The sequence below is a fragment of the Mirounga leonina genome, unplaced genomic scaffold (assembly GCF_011800145.1).
Source record: "Mirounga leonina isolate KUSES-001 unplaced genomic scaffold, KU_Mleo_1.0 Mir_224, whole genome shotgun sequence".
Lineage (NCBI taxonomy): Eukaryota > Metazoa > Chordata > Mammalia > Carnivora > Phocidae > Mirounga > Mirounga leonina.
Genome location: NW_023270615.1, coordinates 4,834,165 through 4,848,190, shown reverse-complemented (window position 1 = coordinate 4,848,190; position 14,026 = coordinate 4,834,165). Strand labels below are relative to the sequence as shown.

General features: G+C 37.8%; 1 protein-coding gene and 1 pseudogene across 1 annotated transcript in view; both read right to left on the bottom strand.

Moving 5' to 3' along the window:
* The window catches only part of TRPM6 (transient receptor potential cation channel subfamily M member 6), a 167,076-nt gene that overhangs the window by 72,016 nt on the left and 81,034 nt on the right, over nucleotides 1-14,026 (bottom strand). The window contains exons 10-15 of the mRNA XM_035029044.1: nucleotides 11,769-11,841; nucleotides 11,319-11,419; nucleotides 8,261-8,395; nucleotides 7,162-7,215; nucleotides 4,185-4,325; nucleotides 334-435 (exon numbers count right to left, since the gene is read on the bottom strand). Coding sequence (XP_034884935.1) covers nucleotides 334-435; nucleotides 4,185-4,325; nucleotides 7,162-7,215; nucleotides 8,261-8,395; nucleotides 11,319-11,419; nucleotides 11,769-11,841 — 606 coding nt within the window. The remainder of the gene's footprint in view (nucleotides 1-333; nucleotides 436-4,184; nucleotides 4,326-7,161; nucleotides 7,216-8,260; nucleotides 8,396-11,318; nucleotides 11,420-11,768; nucleotides 11,842-14,026) is intronic.
* LOC118026289 lies at nucleotides 1,112-2,445 on the bottom strand (annotated as a pseudogene).

Sequence of the window (14,026 nt, the reverse complement as noted above, 5' to 3'; positions counted from 1 at the left end):
TGATGGTGATCAAGGGTAATTTTATAAAATATCCTTTCATCCTAGGAGCTTTGGAAAGCAAACCTCTTTCATAGAACATAGAAATTATTTATATAGAAACTCTTGAGCAAACACATTCATCCCCAGAGGAAAGTGGGACTGAGGTAATATGGGGAGAGGTGGATTAACAATATTGTTCACATTGCTCACTTGTTTTGCTGTTGACTTAAGTAAGTCTGTTTATGGTACTTATAACTGGCCTACTTGTAGCTCCCTTCTCCAACTTTAAATGAAGAAATGGTCTAGCCTGCAAGAACAATTTTATTTTCACATCTAAAAAGAACTAAGTGGTACCTTGAATTTGTAAGGCTGGGCAGTTCTAATGAACTGGGAATGCAGTGTGCTTTCTGCAGATTCATTTCTATTTCCTGAGGGGCGTCTTCGGTGAAGAGGGGGCTGGGAAAGGCTTTGAGCAAAACTGGTCACTCGCTGGCAGGTGTTATTTTATTTTTAAAATAAAACAAAAAGGGAAAAGATTATCATGGTAACAATTAACATTTCATTTCTAGACAGTAATGAAAACAAAGTATAATATTGTATCCTACCAAGTATCCAAAGATTCTGTCTCTAGCCCATGATCAGTATTTAATTACCCAAGAAAAGCCTCTAATGATCTCCTCCTTATTAAAAACACTGTTATTTCCTAACATCCTAGAGAACATGCTCTTTTGTTCCCTATTATATATCTGCATTCCTTCTCTATATGGAAATTCCCTTTTCTATACCTGGAACAAGTTCAGAATAGGCAATAAAGATTCACAGCTCTGATAAGAAAAAGTTCCCATTCACAAACAACTCCAAGGTTAAGTTAGAAAGTTATGGAACTTCTCCAGATGTTATGCATCACCACTGGAATTCCAGTGATTAGGCCCAACAACAACATAATTTACTGCTTATCAGCATGAAGCTTTCATCAATGAGAAACTAAGGAAGCTCTCTTGAAGGGGCTGATATAAAAATGGATGATACAAACCATGGGCTTTGAGCTAGTTTATTTTTTGAAATAAGAAGACATCAGACTACTGCTTTATTTCAACTTCCAGTACCAACAACAAAACAAGTTAGTCCAAAGTAAACGAAGTAAACAACCAGCAACAATAATTTGCCACCTCCTGCTAATACTTAGTATGTTGTCCCAAACCAGTGGCTTATTTTTGCTATCCTCAGATAAAGGACCAGGCTGACAATGAAGTATTCTGTCTCTTTAATCCACACAGCATCGTGCACATTTTTCCTTCTGTATCCACACAGTCAACATAGTAAGTCTGTCCCAAGAAATGAGGAACATCAGAGGGCCCAACAATCTCATACAAACCAGGGAACTGAAACACCAAAAGGGTTTTCCATATTCATCCCAAAGAGTTATGGCCATTATAGAACAACTCTTTACACAGCCATCGAAAATATCAGTTCTCCAAGAGAGGCCACCTTTTCCAATAAGAGGCAGGTGTTCCGTGTTATTTTTAAAACTTACAACAAGCTTCTCATATCCATTTTCAATGTATCCTTTCTTGGTAAAGAGATTGAGAAATGTGCCACAAAGGCAGAAAATTCCACCACTATGCGTATCAGAATGGAGTTGGTAGCCACGGAATCCGTACTCTGGGTTGTCATCCAAAAGGGGGGTATGAGCTATGAGCTCATAGGGGACAGTGGCTGATACTAACGTGCTCTTTTCCACAAAGTGATGGAAATGAAGATTTGCTGTAACAAAAGCCAATTCTTCCTCCTTCTTCCATAGCCCTACCAGGCGGCCTGGGTGTAAGCAGAAGATCCAAACAAGTCTGTCCCAACCAGTTGTGGTGGATTCAGTTAAGTTACTCAGGTTGTACTTTGCAATGAAAGAATGCCACCAAGGTCCATTTTTGGAGGGGGTTTTAGACTGGTCCATAAAAACTAGTGTCATACCACACAAATCCAAGGTTGACAATGTGCCTAGCTGTGGCCAATTTTGGCCATACCACATAATGGTCACTGATGAATCGTTTATGGAAAGGTCAATGCATTCCATGATGTATTCTTTTCCACTTTTTTCTTTCAATATAATTACCCAACCTAAACCAGATATTCCATTTGAACTGGAAGGCCTGTGTAAGGGTGGACAGGTTTGAGAATCTGAGCTAGCACTACTTTTGCAGAAGCTCTTTGTTTTTGTGAGAGATTCTTTCTTCCCATACCCAGCTTCTTTACCCTTGACCAAGAGTAAGTTCACAGATACAGCGGTCTTCTCTGCTGAAATAAATTTCCAATTAGATCTTTAGGTGAAAAGACAGTTGAAGAGATTCTGATCCAAATAAAATGGTCATTGGCCAGATGATAAAAGTGCCTATTCACTCATCCAGTACACAGCAGGGTCCCGGCATCCAAGTGGGAAAAGATCTTCAGCAAGATTTCTGAAGGCATACTATCCAGAGACACAGAAAGGTTAGCAGACGACTTCTCACAGTGCTTCCCCTGCCTCATACACTGCCTCATGGAAGTCCTGCCCATCGCATATCTGAGGCCTGGCCCCCTTCCGAACCCAGCGGCCAGCCAGTGGCCTCCCGGAGGATGCCCTGGGCTGCGCCGACCCCACGGGGCTCAGCGGCAAATGCAGAGCCTGGAGGCCACGTCAGTGCTGCCCAAGCTACTTTATTTACTCATTTATGTTAGTTTGCATTTTATGGATATAAATTAGACAAAGGAGTGATGGGGTCCGGACTTCTAAAAAATAATACTCAATTTATTATGAGTGTTGTGATACAGAATTAATAGCATCATCAGTAGTGATCATGACTATTATTATTAACAGTTACTCTGTACCCTCTATGGAATATGGGTTTTCCAGGTATTATTTAATCCCTTTGACAAATTTATGAAAGAGATATTATTATTCCCATTTTATAGATAAGGAAAGTGACACACAGGTTAAGCTTCTCACTCAAGATTTCATAACTACTAACAAGCGAAACTAATAGTCCATCCCAAATCTCTTGGACTCCCAACCATGTATTGGTAGTTGCTATGACCTAACTTACAAGACTTCACTAATAGATTCTACTTCACTAGAAAACAGAGAAATGGGTAGTAATTTCTCACCATTTCAAAAGAAAAAAAGCACTCAAGGTACTTGCCTAGCAGACTGCCCACCGGGCGACCCCAAGGGCACAGTCGGTCCTCACACCTGTCACAGGCAACCTCACAGCAAGATATATTTGGTTTAAGTGAAGGAACTGATACCTCAAGTGCCTCTCCATGTCTTTGAAATCTCAATGAAGATCTTTTTCTGTAAGATTTGAGTTTCTTTTTGTTTTGTTCTTTTATTTCTTAAAGACAAGTTGGGCTTTTACTTCACCTGATTCTTTAAAGGTCAAAAGTGGCTTGATATTCTGGACTCTTCCTGTGATCCCATCCCAAACCACCTTTCCAGTCTCATCCTTCACAACCTTCTAGCACGTCGCTGCCAACAAAGGCCTCCTTGTCACTGTCGCTGATGTCCGTAGCACTGTGCCTCTCACTGTCCCTGCTCTTCTCTCAACCCCAATGCCCCAAACTCCCTTCTCTAACACTTCCATTATCCTCTAAGAAGAAAGGCTCTCTTTGGAAACAACCGATGTTTTCTCTGCTAATCAACCAGGCAGGAACTCTGACTTTATATTCCTAGACTTTCGAAATCTTGATGGAAAATAAAATATGTACAATGTGTATTTTTACATAGCACACTCTGCATGCATTTTCCAACATAACCCCTACACACCTGTCCCAAGTTTGTCACCTCCAGGTTATGGACTACTATGAGTTTAGAGATGGAAGCCCATTAGGCTTTTGCCTTCTACAATTTCAAAAGGAAAGAAAAGAACTGGTCATCTCTCCCTCAAATCCTTCTCAAGACATTACTTCTATGTCAATATAGCACACATTGTATCCTGTTCTGTATGATGCCTAGTTATTCATAAGTCTGTTTTCTCTGAGAGTTTCTGAACCCCTGGTCTTTATGTTCATCCTAAGCCAGCACTATAATTTACATGCAGCAGAGACTCAATAAATGTCAATAAATACAAATGTCCATTTTAGAAGCTATTCCCATCTGAACTTCCTAAGCCATTTTTCTAAGTCTAACTCCTAGTTATCCCATAGTTTATGAGGGTACTTATCAATTGTGGTACCTTATGTTTTCTGTAGAGGTTGTTGTAGAGGGCTCTGAAACTTTTTCTAGTGTAGCTGCTGCGATACGCTCCACCAATGAGGTATTCGATTACCAATCCAATGTCGATCAGTGTTATTCTGTAGCCTGAGAGAAGGGCATGCTGAAACAAAACCATGCAACGTATTTTAACTTTCAGTTCCCGTTTTGCGTCTCCTTTGCCATCTGTTAGAACATAACCCAATCAACTGCAGAGGTAGACTCATACTTTTCAAGCATCTTTACAAACCGATCCATTAGGGGCGCCTGGGTGGCTCAGTTGTTGGGCGTCTGCCTTTGGCTCAGGTCATGATCCCAGGGTCCTGGGATTGAGCCCCGCATCGGGCTCCCTGCTTCTCCCTCTCCCACTCCCCCTGCTTGTGTTCCCTCTCTCACTGGGTCTCTCTCTGCCAAATAAATAAAATCTTTTAAAAAAAACAAAACACAAAAACAAACTGATCCATTAATGTGACCAACCACTGATAGAGTTTGCTTGTTTATAAGGAAAAACAAACGTAGCCTTAATGTGTTTTTAATTTCACAGGAATCAAGTGTGTGCTTATATTTGCTCATTCAACTCTCTTTTTTCTCTCTCTCATGCATAAATATACTTTGTAATAAAACACACTTAAATATAGTATAAAAGATTGTTTTTAACTAGAAATTATATAACTATTACAACAGAAGTAGAATCACTGGAGTATATCGCCAAAATGTGCCATTTTGACATATTATTTTAAATAAGTTACTTAGGAGACAGCCTGTACAAGACAGACACTCAGACCCTCCTCTGCTTCCCGAAAGCAGGAAATAACTCCCCCATGTGAAAGGTACCCTCCTTGTCCCAGGAGATAGAGACATCCTTATCACCAGAGATGGGAAATTTAGAACAGAGAAGCCTGTATAAATGACCCTTGTTACTTTTTACTAATTTACTACCCCCAGACTAAATTCTGTTTAGAATTCCTTACTAATTGAACTTTGTGGGTTTTTTTCTCCTATTAATCTGTCTCATGTAAAATTTAATTCTTAGGCTAGCTGGAAGAACCTTGGACTGAGGAAAATTTCTTCCTTCCTTCAATATACTGAATGTATGTGATCCAAAATTAACAATGGCTTAGATCTTCCATCTCTCTATTGAAATGGCTATAGCACTTTGCACTGTGTTGACTACATCATACACAAAATGAGAACATGGAAGGAAGTAGAATAGAAATAAGGAACGTGGAATGGCAGAACAAAATAAGCTATCAAAATATGAGGGTGTGCCAAAACAAAGGTTATGGTTGGCAAGAGGGCTGAGCAGATTTCCAAGTACATGGGTCTTAGTCTAAATGAAGATAACTTTGGCCACTTAAAACCCACCTTACTACCTCTTCATAACTGTTACTTCTCAACTACCATTCACCATACATTTTTTCATTAAAGTATAATTGACATACAATATCCTATTAGTTTTAGGTACGTATCATAGTGATTTAATATTTTTATACATTATGAAATGATCCCCATGATAAGTCTAGTTACCATCTGTTGCCATATAAAGTTATTACAATACTATTGACTATATTCCCTATGCTATACCTTACATCCCCATGACTTATTTATTGTCTAACTGGAAGTTTATACCTCTTAATCCCCTTCACCTATTGAGCTTATTACACTGATTCATGAATCAATGTAAATACATTCATAATTTACTTTTTTCAAGGAACACCAAAACTAATGCTCTTTGTTGCTACTAGTTAAAAGCACAGGGGTGCCTGAGTGGCTCAGTCGTTAAGCGTCTGCTTTCCGCTCAGGTCATGATCCCAGGGTCCTGGGGTCGAGCCCCACATTGGGCTCCCTGCTCTGAGGGAAGCCTGCTTCTCCCTCTCCCACTCCCCCTGCTTGTGTTCCCTCTCTTGTTGTCTCTCTCTGTCAAATAAATAAATAAAATCTTTATAAAAATAAAAATAAATAAATGAAAGCATATTTAACCTATTCTATTCCTTTTTCTTCAGTTTACTGTAAAGGAATCAAAGTTCAAGGAAATAATAAGGAAAATCATCTTGATCTGGCATCAATCATGCAAACTAAATTTACATCAGCATGGACACTTTTGCTTACTTCTAATTTGCCAACTAAATGTCTTCCTCTGCGGTCCTTTTATTCTGGCTCTCCCACCAAGTCAACGTAGCCAGAAAGCCCACACTCTCTCCATCAAGATACCAGACTTCCGAGAAATGAGGAAGTACTTTTAAAGTGTGCCATGGATGGAGTTTAATCATGGGAACAAAAAAAGTCTCTCCTAGTTTTCTGCAGATGTGAATAAAAGTTCTTGGTGACTAAAAGAGAAGGAATTAAAGCATAAGAGACTGTTAAAGGTTTGGTAACTAATAGAAGATGATTTTATTTTAAGTCTGATTTAACTCAAAGTTCAGTGAAAACACCATGAGCAAAATATAAGCAAGGTTATAGAGTAGTGGGATTCATTCTGGCTCCCTACAACAATGCTTAGACTCACAAAAGAAGGTAGGGCCCCCAAGCCATCATTCATAGTCAAAACAATAACAAAACAATGAAAATCATATATCAGTCCTCCAATAAACATGACAAGACAAGGAAATTTCTTTATTTTCAGCAACTATTATCATTGTTGGAAATACTGTTGTATCATGTTGAGGTAAAGTTCTGAAAGTTTTATATGTCTCCGATTCATATTTTATAAGAGAAAATAATCATTAGTTAATGCCACTTACTTGGTGGATCAAATCTTTAAAAATATAAAATAAATTACAAGGAAACAAACTTAAAGAGTATGGTTTGATGATGAAATTGCTCAGAGCCCCAGGCAAAGAGGGTAGGTAACTCACTAGAAAATCCAAATCTACATTTTATGAAGCAAAATCAGGCAATGCCTCAATCACAAAGCTAAGACAATACACAAAGAAATTTGTACACATTCATAATTATGTTACCTGTTTTACATCTCGGACAAGATGATGCAAGAGCATATTAGTGGGTCCTTGTTTCTGTAATGAAGAAAAGAAAAATTTATTCCTTTTAATTACCATATACTAGGGGAAAAATATTTTATTTCAGAATGCACAAATAACCCAGAATACTGAAAATTTTCTTCAACATCTTTAGTAATGAAGCTTACCCCAATTAATTGTAAGTTATTTCCTAAGAGAAGATATAATTAGATTGAAATATTTTTCAAAGATGTAAAAAAAAAAAGATATATATGTGTAGGTAGTAAAAATATAATTAACCTTATTTTTTTCAAGAGACAAAAATAAATTTTAAGTAATTTGTAACTATCCTTTATCATATATAAACTACACCATTACAAACCCCATCACATAATTACATTCCATCAACAATTACTTATTGAACACTCCTATGTTCAATCCAGCTCTTGAGGGAGTCAGTTAAGAATGTAAGTACTTTCTTCATAGTTTTTACAGTCTAATTGAAGAGAGGGGGGATTTACCTGAAAAACTAATCATGAAGATGTATGCTCGAAAAGAGTTGCCAAAAATTTGTACCATAGGAATAGATCACTGTAAACTGGAGTATTCAAAAAGACAGGGCTTAAAGAGGGCTTTCAAGAAAAGGTAAGATTCAAAGGACAAGGAACAACATTTCAAGAAGGGTGCTTGGCTTGAGCAAATGGTGTTTTTACAGTGAGTAAGCTGGTCTAGTTTCAATAAAGGGTTTGCATACAAAAGCAGAATTTTAACAGTAGCTGTAGGTCGAGATGCTTCCAACAATTCAATAAAAGCAATTTGTTCTTGCTTTAATTATGGTCTTACTGTTGTGTTTTCTTAACTTAGTTTATGTTTCTATTCTGTGTAATTAATTAAAATAAGAAACACAGAAATGACCATAGGATAAAATGGATTTGGTAAGAATGTTTGTCCTCTGGTTGAGAAATCTGTCTCTCTCTAAGCTATCTTTGTACTTCGATATTCAAGGAGACTTGAACGTTCAATATTTAGCTTAAGCTAAATCTTAAGCTAATTGATAAATGAATCTTAAGGGAGGCAATTGATGGAATATTCCAATACTCACTGTGTTATAGAGCTCCTCCAGTCGGGGGATGGTAAGAAAGCGATGGAGGTTCACTCCATATTCTATTAAGAGCTTTACAAAATCCACTCGATCCATTACTAAAGCATCTAACATTGCTTGTTCCAGCGCACCAGCCTTCAGAAGGTAGAAATAAATGAGAGAGAGAGAGACAATTAAGAAAGAAGTTTTTTAAAAAGTAGAAATAACTGAAGAATTATAAAGATCTGAACTCGAGCGCCTGGGTGGCTCAGTTGGTTAAGCGACTGCCTTCGGCTCAGGTCATGATCCTGGAGTCCCGGGATCAAGTCCCGCATCGGGCTCCCTGCTCGGCAGGGAGTCTGCTTCTCCCTCTGACCCTCCCCCTCTCATGCTCTCTGTCTCTCATTCTCTCTCTCACAAATAAAATATATATATATATATATATATAAAGATCTGAACTCAAAACAATGCAGATATAACAATCATAAAATACAGTCTTACTAAGAAATGTTCAGGACCTGATTGAAGAAATGACAAAAAGTGAACTTGAAGGCATAAAAGACACTTAAAGTAAATCCGTTCTTGTACCAGAAGACTGACAATTGTAAAGATCTCACTGCTTCCCAAATTAATGTATAGGTTTAATGCAGTTCTAATAAAAATTCAAGGTTTCTTTTTTGTTGTTGTTGCTATTTTAACTTGCCATGTTTTCATTTAAACTATACCCAGTTTCTGAATATATACGGGAAATTAAACACACTCATTTACTTTTACTCTGACCTGAAGTTTTAGTAAAATTATAGTAAAAAGACTTTTTTTTTAAAGAAATGAATCCACAAGAACAGGGGGTCCAGGAGTGTCACATTTTGGAAGCTGGAAAGCAGATGGGCAAGTGGTAATTGACTTAGCAGTCCCCAGAAACCCAGAAGGTAAAAGTCCCCAGAAACTGAAACTAGAAAAAAGCCAAGAACCAAACAAATCTATGCCACAGAATTCTGGCGGCTCCAGGATGAAATAAATGTACATATACTGAATCCCTAATGTCGAGATCTTCCCCGTCATCTTCCCCCATTTGACTTCCATTAACACTGGCAGCAAAGTTTTTCCTTATCCAGGGGGGGATTGGAGGATTCTTTTCTGTAAAGGGACTAAGAGTAAAGGCAGGAATAATGCTGTCATCTCAGGTCCCCCCAACAAGTGGAAGCCAGATCACTCCTCTGTCCAAACAGAGCAGTGACCTGGCTTCACCTACAGGCTCAATTTATTTTTGTCTCTTGAAAAAATAAGGTTAATTAAATTTTTACTACCTACACATATATATCTTTTTTTTTTACATCTTTGAAAAATATTTCAATCTAATTATATCTTCTCTTAGGAAATAACTTACAATTAATTGGGGTAAGCTTCATTACTAAGCAAGTTAAGATTTGTCTTAACTGAAAAATCTACAGTTAAGCTTCACCTACAGGCTCAGAATTTCTAAAGAGCTTTCTCTCCTCCACACTTAAATAAAAAGTCCAGAACAAGCACACCACAAAACATCAATCAGTAAGAATCAGAAAATGCAGGAAGAAGAAAAATTCAAAAGAACTATCATTACTATCCTCAGTTGCTTAAAAAAAAAAAAAAAAGAAAAAGAAAAAAGACAACAAATTTGCTCATAGAAACTAATAGTATGCTACCAGAAACAAAAAGCTCCATGTAAGGCATGAAAATTAAAGTTGAAGAAATCAACAAAGGAAAAATATGGAAGATAAAAGGAAAAAGATAAGATTAGAGGAGCAGTCCTTAGGTCCAACATTTAAATGCTATGAATTCCAGAAAGAGAACAGAGAAAACAGGAAGGAAATTCCCCAGCATGGAAACCCATGATTGCTAAGTTGAAAGCATGTGCCCAGCATAATGGATATAAAGACTCACAATAGCACACAGCATTGTGAAATCTCAAAACACTAGAAAGAGATTTGTTTGAACTCCCAGAGAGGGAAAAAAAAAAAAATGGTCCCAAACAAAGGATCAGAAAACAGAAACATTTTTACTTCTCAATAGCAATGTTGAATGCTAGCTAGCACCTAAGCATTCAAAATTCTTCAGGAAAATTAGTCCTGATCTTTAATTAAAATATATCCAAACATATATGTTCTCAAAATGTTTATCTTCCATGCTCCCTTTCTCAGAAAGTTACTGAAGGATGCACCTCCTTAAAATAAAGGAGTAAACCAGGGAAGAAGATGACACGGGATACAGAAAACAGGTGCTCTAACATAGGAGAGAGGCAAAGGGAATATCCAATATGATGAAGGTAGATCCCAGCATGACAGCCCGGAACCTGGAGCAGCAGGTAACCAGTCCAGATTGTAGCAGGGAGGACAGGACCACAGACAGAAATGTTGAGAAGTCTCTAAATGAATGAATCAGAAAATAACAATATGACTTGTTATTTAAAACTATGGAGATTTATAAATGTCAATACAATCAAAAAATGTTAAAAACACTTGACTCTTGTGATCAGCAGGGCAGAGAACTACTGTTGTTTTAGTAGCCTTTTAGTACCATTAGATGTTTTAACTAACATGCATGTATTAGTTTGACTCAAAAATAATATACCTTTGGTAGGGTCACAACTGCAATTTTTAAAAATGAAATGTTAATAGTGATTATCATTAGCACTATAGATAACTTTTTTCTTTCTGCTTTTCTCTGTTTTCACTTATTTCTATTGTGAGTACATATTACACTTTAATGCAAAAATAAGAAAAGCTTCAAGTTTCAAAAAACAATATAAAAATCCAGCCATATTAAAAAAAATAATAAAATATCCTTCCATTCTGTCTTTCTCCCAACTTCATTTGCCAGTTTCAGTTAGGCTGCAGAGCCTGAGGGAAAAAAAATGATTTTAGGGAGGCAAAGTTGAAGAGAGAAATGTCTCAGGTATCCCTGGGCACCCAGCTACAGAGAAGCTACCTCCACACCCCTCCCAAACCAATCTATTTCTCCTCCGATTTTTTTCTTTGGATCCCCCCCTAACAAAGCCAACACACGAAATATTTTTCCCCAAATAACTTCATTTTCACTATACCTTCCAATGCTGTCCATAAATTAGGATGTGTTTCTTGGCAATGTCCATTCTGTCCCAAGCCATTGCCAGATTTAATTGTTCTGACGCTGTTAAGTTTGTGCCTAGGTTAAAAGAAGGGAATAATCATATATCTTATTTAAAATATCAACATAGGGTGCCTGGGTGGCTCAGTTGGTTAAGCGACTGCCTTTGGCTCAGGTCGTGATCCTGGAGTCCCTGGATCGAGTCCCGCATCGGGCTCCCTGCTCAGCAGGGAGTCTGCTTCTCCCTCTGACCCTCCCCCCTCTCATGTGCTCTCTCTCTCCTCTCATCCTCTCTCTCAAATAAATAAATAAAATCTTTAAAAAAATAAAAATTAAAATAAAATAAAATATCAACATAAAAAAAATAGTTCCATGGAACGTGAAAAGAGGAAATGTGGAAGAGATGTAACCCTCTTCAGACACTCACCCTTGAGCAGAGCTGTTAGGATTGCTAAATCAAGGTCTTGCGACTCCTCGGAATCAGCATCAAATATGGTAATCTATGACAGTTGAAAAATAGGAAACCATACATTTTGGGAACTAGTAAAGAAATGTTTTCAAAAAGTCCCCACAAAATGCACTCTAGAGCTAATGAGTTGAACAAAACATTAATGTAAAAAAAACCACAGAGAGTTAATCTTATTGATTAGTTACTCTCCCTTTTTACTTATAGGAAACTTTTTAAATAGGGTAATGGAGAACTGTGAACACTCAGGGGAAAAAAAAGAAAACCCTCAAGAAATCTATGTATCTTATAGGAAACACATGATAAAACATTACTACACTGAATTTACCATGCATACACTAGAATGAAAAGAAACTCAGTGTCAATTCCTAAGGAAAAAGAAAAAAAAAATCATTCCTTTTGAAGAGATACCATAGAACACCATTCTGCTCACCTCACCTTAGAGACTAAGATTTTTGCTTTTTTAATGAGAGGTGAGCCCTCAAGGATTCATCATAAAATAAGTGAGGCAATTACAATGCACCCAATGAACAAGTAAAAAGGGCAGGACATGCCTCCTGCCATGAGACTAATTTTTGTAAGACAAATAAGGATTTTTATTTATGATTGTAAAAGTGCCTGGGGGCTCGATCGGTTGAGCACCCAACTCTTGGTTTTGGCTCAGGTCATGATCTCAGGGTCTAAGATCGAGCCCTGCGTGGGGCTCCACACTCAGTATGGAATCTGCTTATGATTCTCTCTCCCTCTGCCCCTCCCCACTCCTCAAACAAATAAATAAAAAGAAAAAAAAAAGGTTGCCTGCTATTAATGAATGTATCTCAGTCTTTCTAAGTGAAAATATGTTTTATATAGTACAGGGAACTATTCAACAAAAAGAGCCATGTCTGGCAAGCCCAGATAGACCACTAACTAGCCAGTCTGAGGGAAACATCTTTAGATGTGGATTTCTCATCCACAAGGTGAGAGGAACCCACTGAATAATCTCTAAGGTCCCATAAAGGTAAAAAAACTATGCTTCCGCAATTCAGGTATTGGTTCCCTCCAACTAACTGCCCCTCTACGTGCATGAATAAAATCAATTCTCAATTATGCAGGAGCTGAGGACCTACCTCCTAAGATGTGCAAAGCCTTCGGCACCTACTCTAGTCTCCTTTTGGTCATTACACCCTTCATTACTCTCTTTGATGATGGGAAGACACAAATATAAGGGTGATCTCTTTAAGATGTCCGTTTCTTATTGATTTCTGCAGGACGTATCAAATGTAGTAGACCAGGTACAGGATTTCAACTCTGTGCCCATGTGTCTATTTTACTGTTCTGTAACTGCATGACTCTGGGAAAATCACTTAAATTCTCTAGGTTCCAGCTTTGGCATCTCTGAAACTGGAACAAACAATCACTGCCATATTGAACTCACTCATGGGGCCACTTCCAGGTAAAAAAAATACATTTGAAAACATGTTGTTAATTGTAGACATGGTTGTTATTTTTGTTGTTATTGGGTCAACTGAAACTAAGTGTTTATCACTATGTTTAGCCATGCTTTGTCCAGCCTAAACTGGTTCAATTGTTTATTTTTGTGGGTTTTTTTGTTGTTTTCGTTGTTTTTTTGAGGCCAGGTGCTTAAGTATTACCAAAATCTTGAATGATTTGGTCTAGCCTCTGAAATCTGGAAAGATCACTCTGAATCATGACATATTTGCATATTTACTAGAATTGTTGGCTTCATCTCATCCAAGTCATTGATAAAAATTTTGATCAGGTCGCCTGGGTGGCTCAGTCGGTTGGGCGACTGCCTTCGGCTCAGGTCATGATCCTGGAGTCCCAGGATCGAGTCCCGCATCGGGCTCCCTGCTCGGCGGGGAGTCTGCTTCTCCCTCTGACCCTCCTCCCTCTCATGCTCTCTGTCTCTCATTCTCTCTCTGGCAAATAAATAAAATCTTAAAAAAAAAAAATTTGATCAAAGTACCCTAAAACGCTAAAATCTTTTCCAGAATCTATGTTATGCTCACAACCCAGAGTTTGTGGCCTCCATTTTCTGTCCCAGAGTATATTCTTATACTCCCCATTGTTCAGTGCATCCCCAAAGATCTCTTGTGGGATGTACTCAGATGTTATGAGGCAGTCACCTAAGCCAGCAGACTAGACTATTGGAACTAGACATGGAACTATTCTTTTACCCTCTGAAAATATTTATGTGTGATCTTCACTAAATGTGG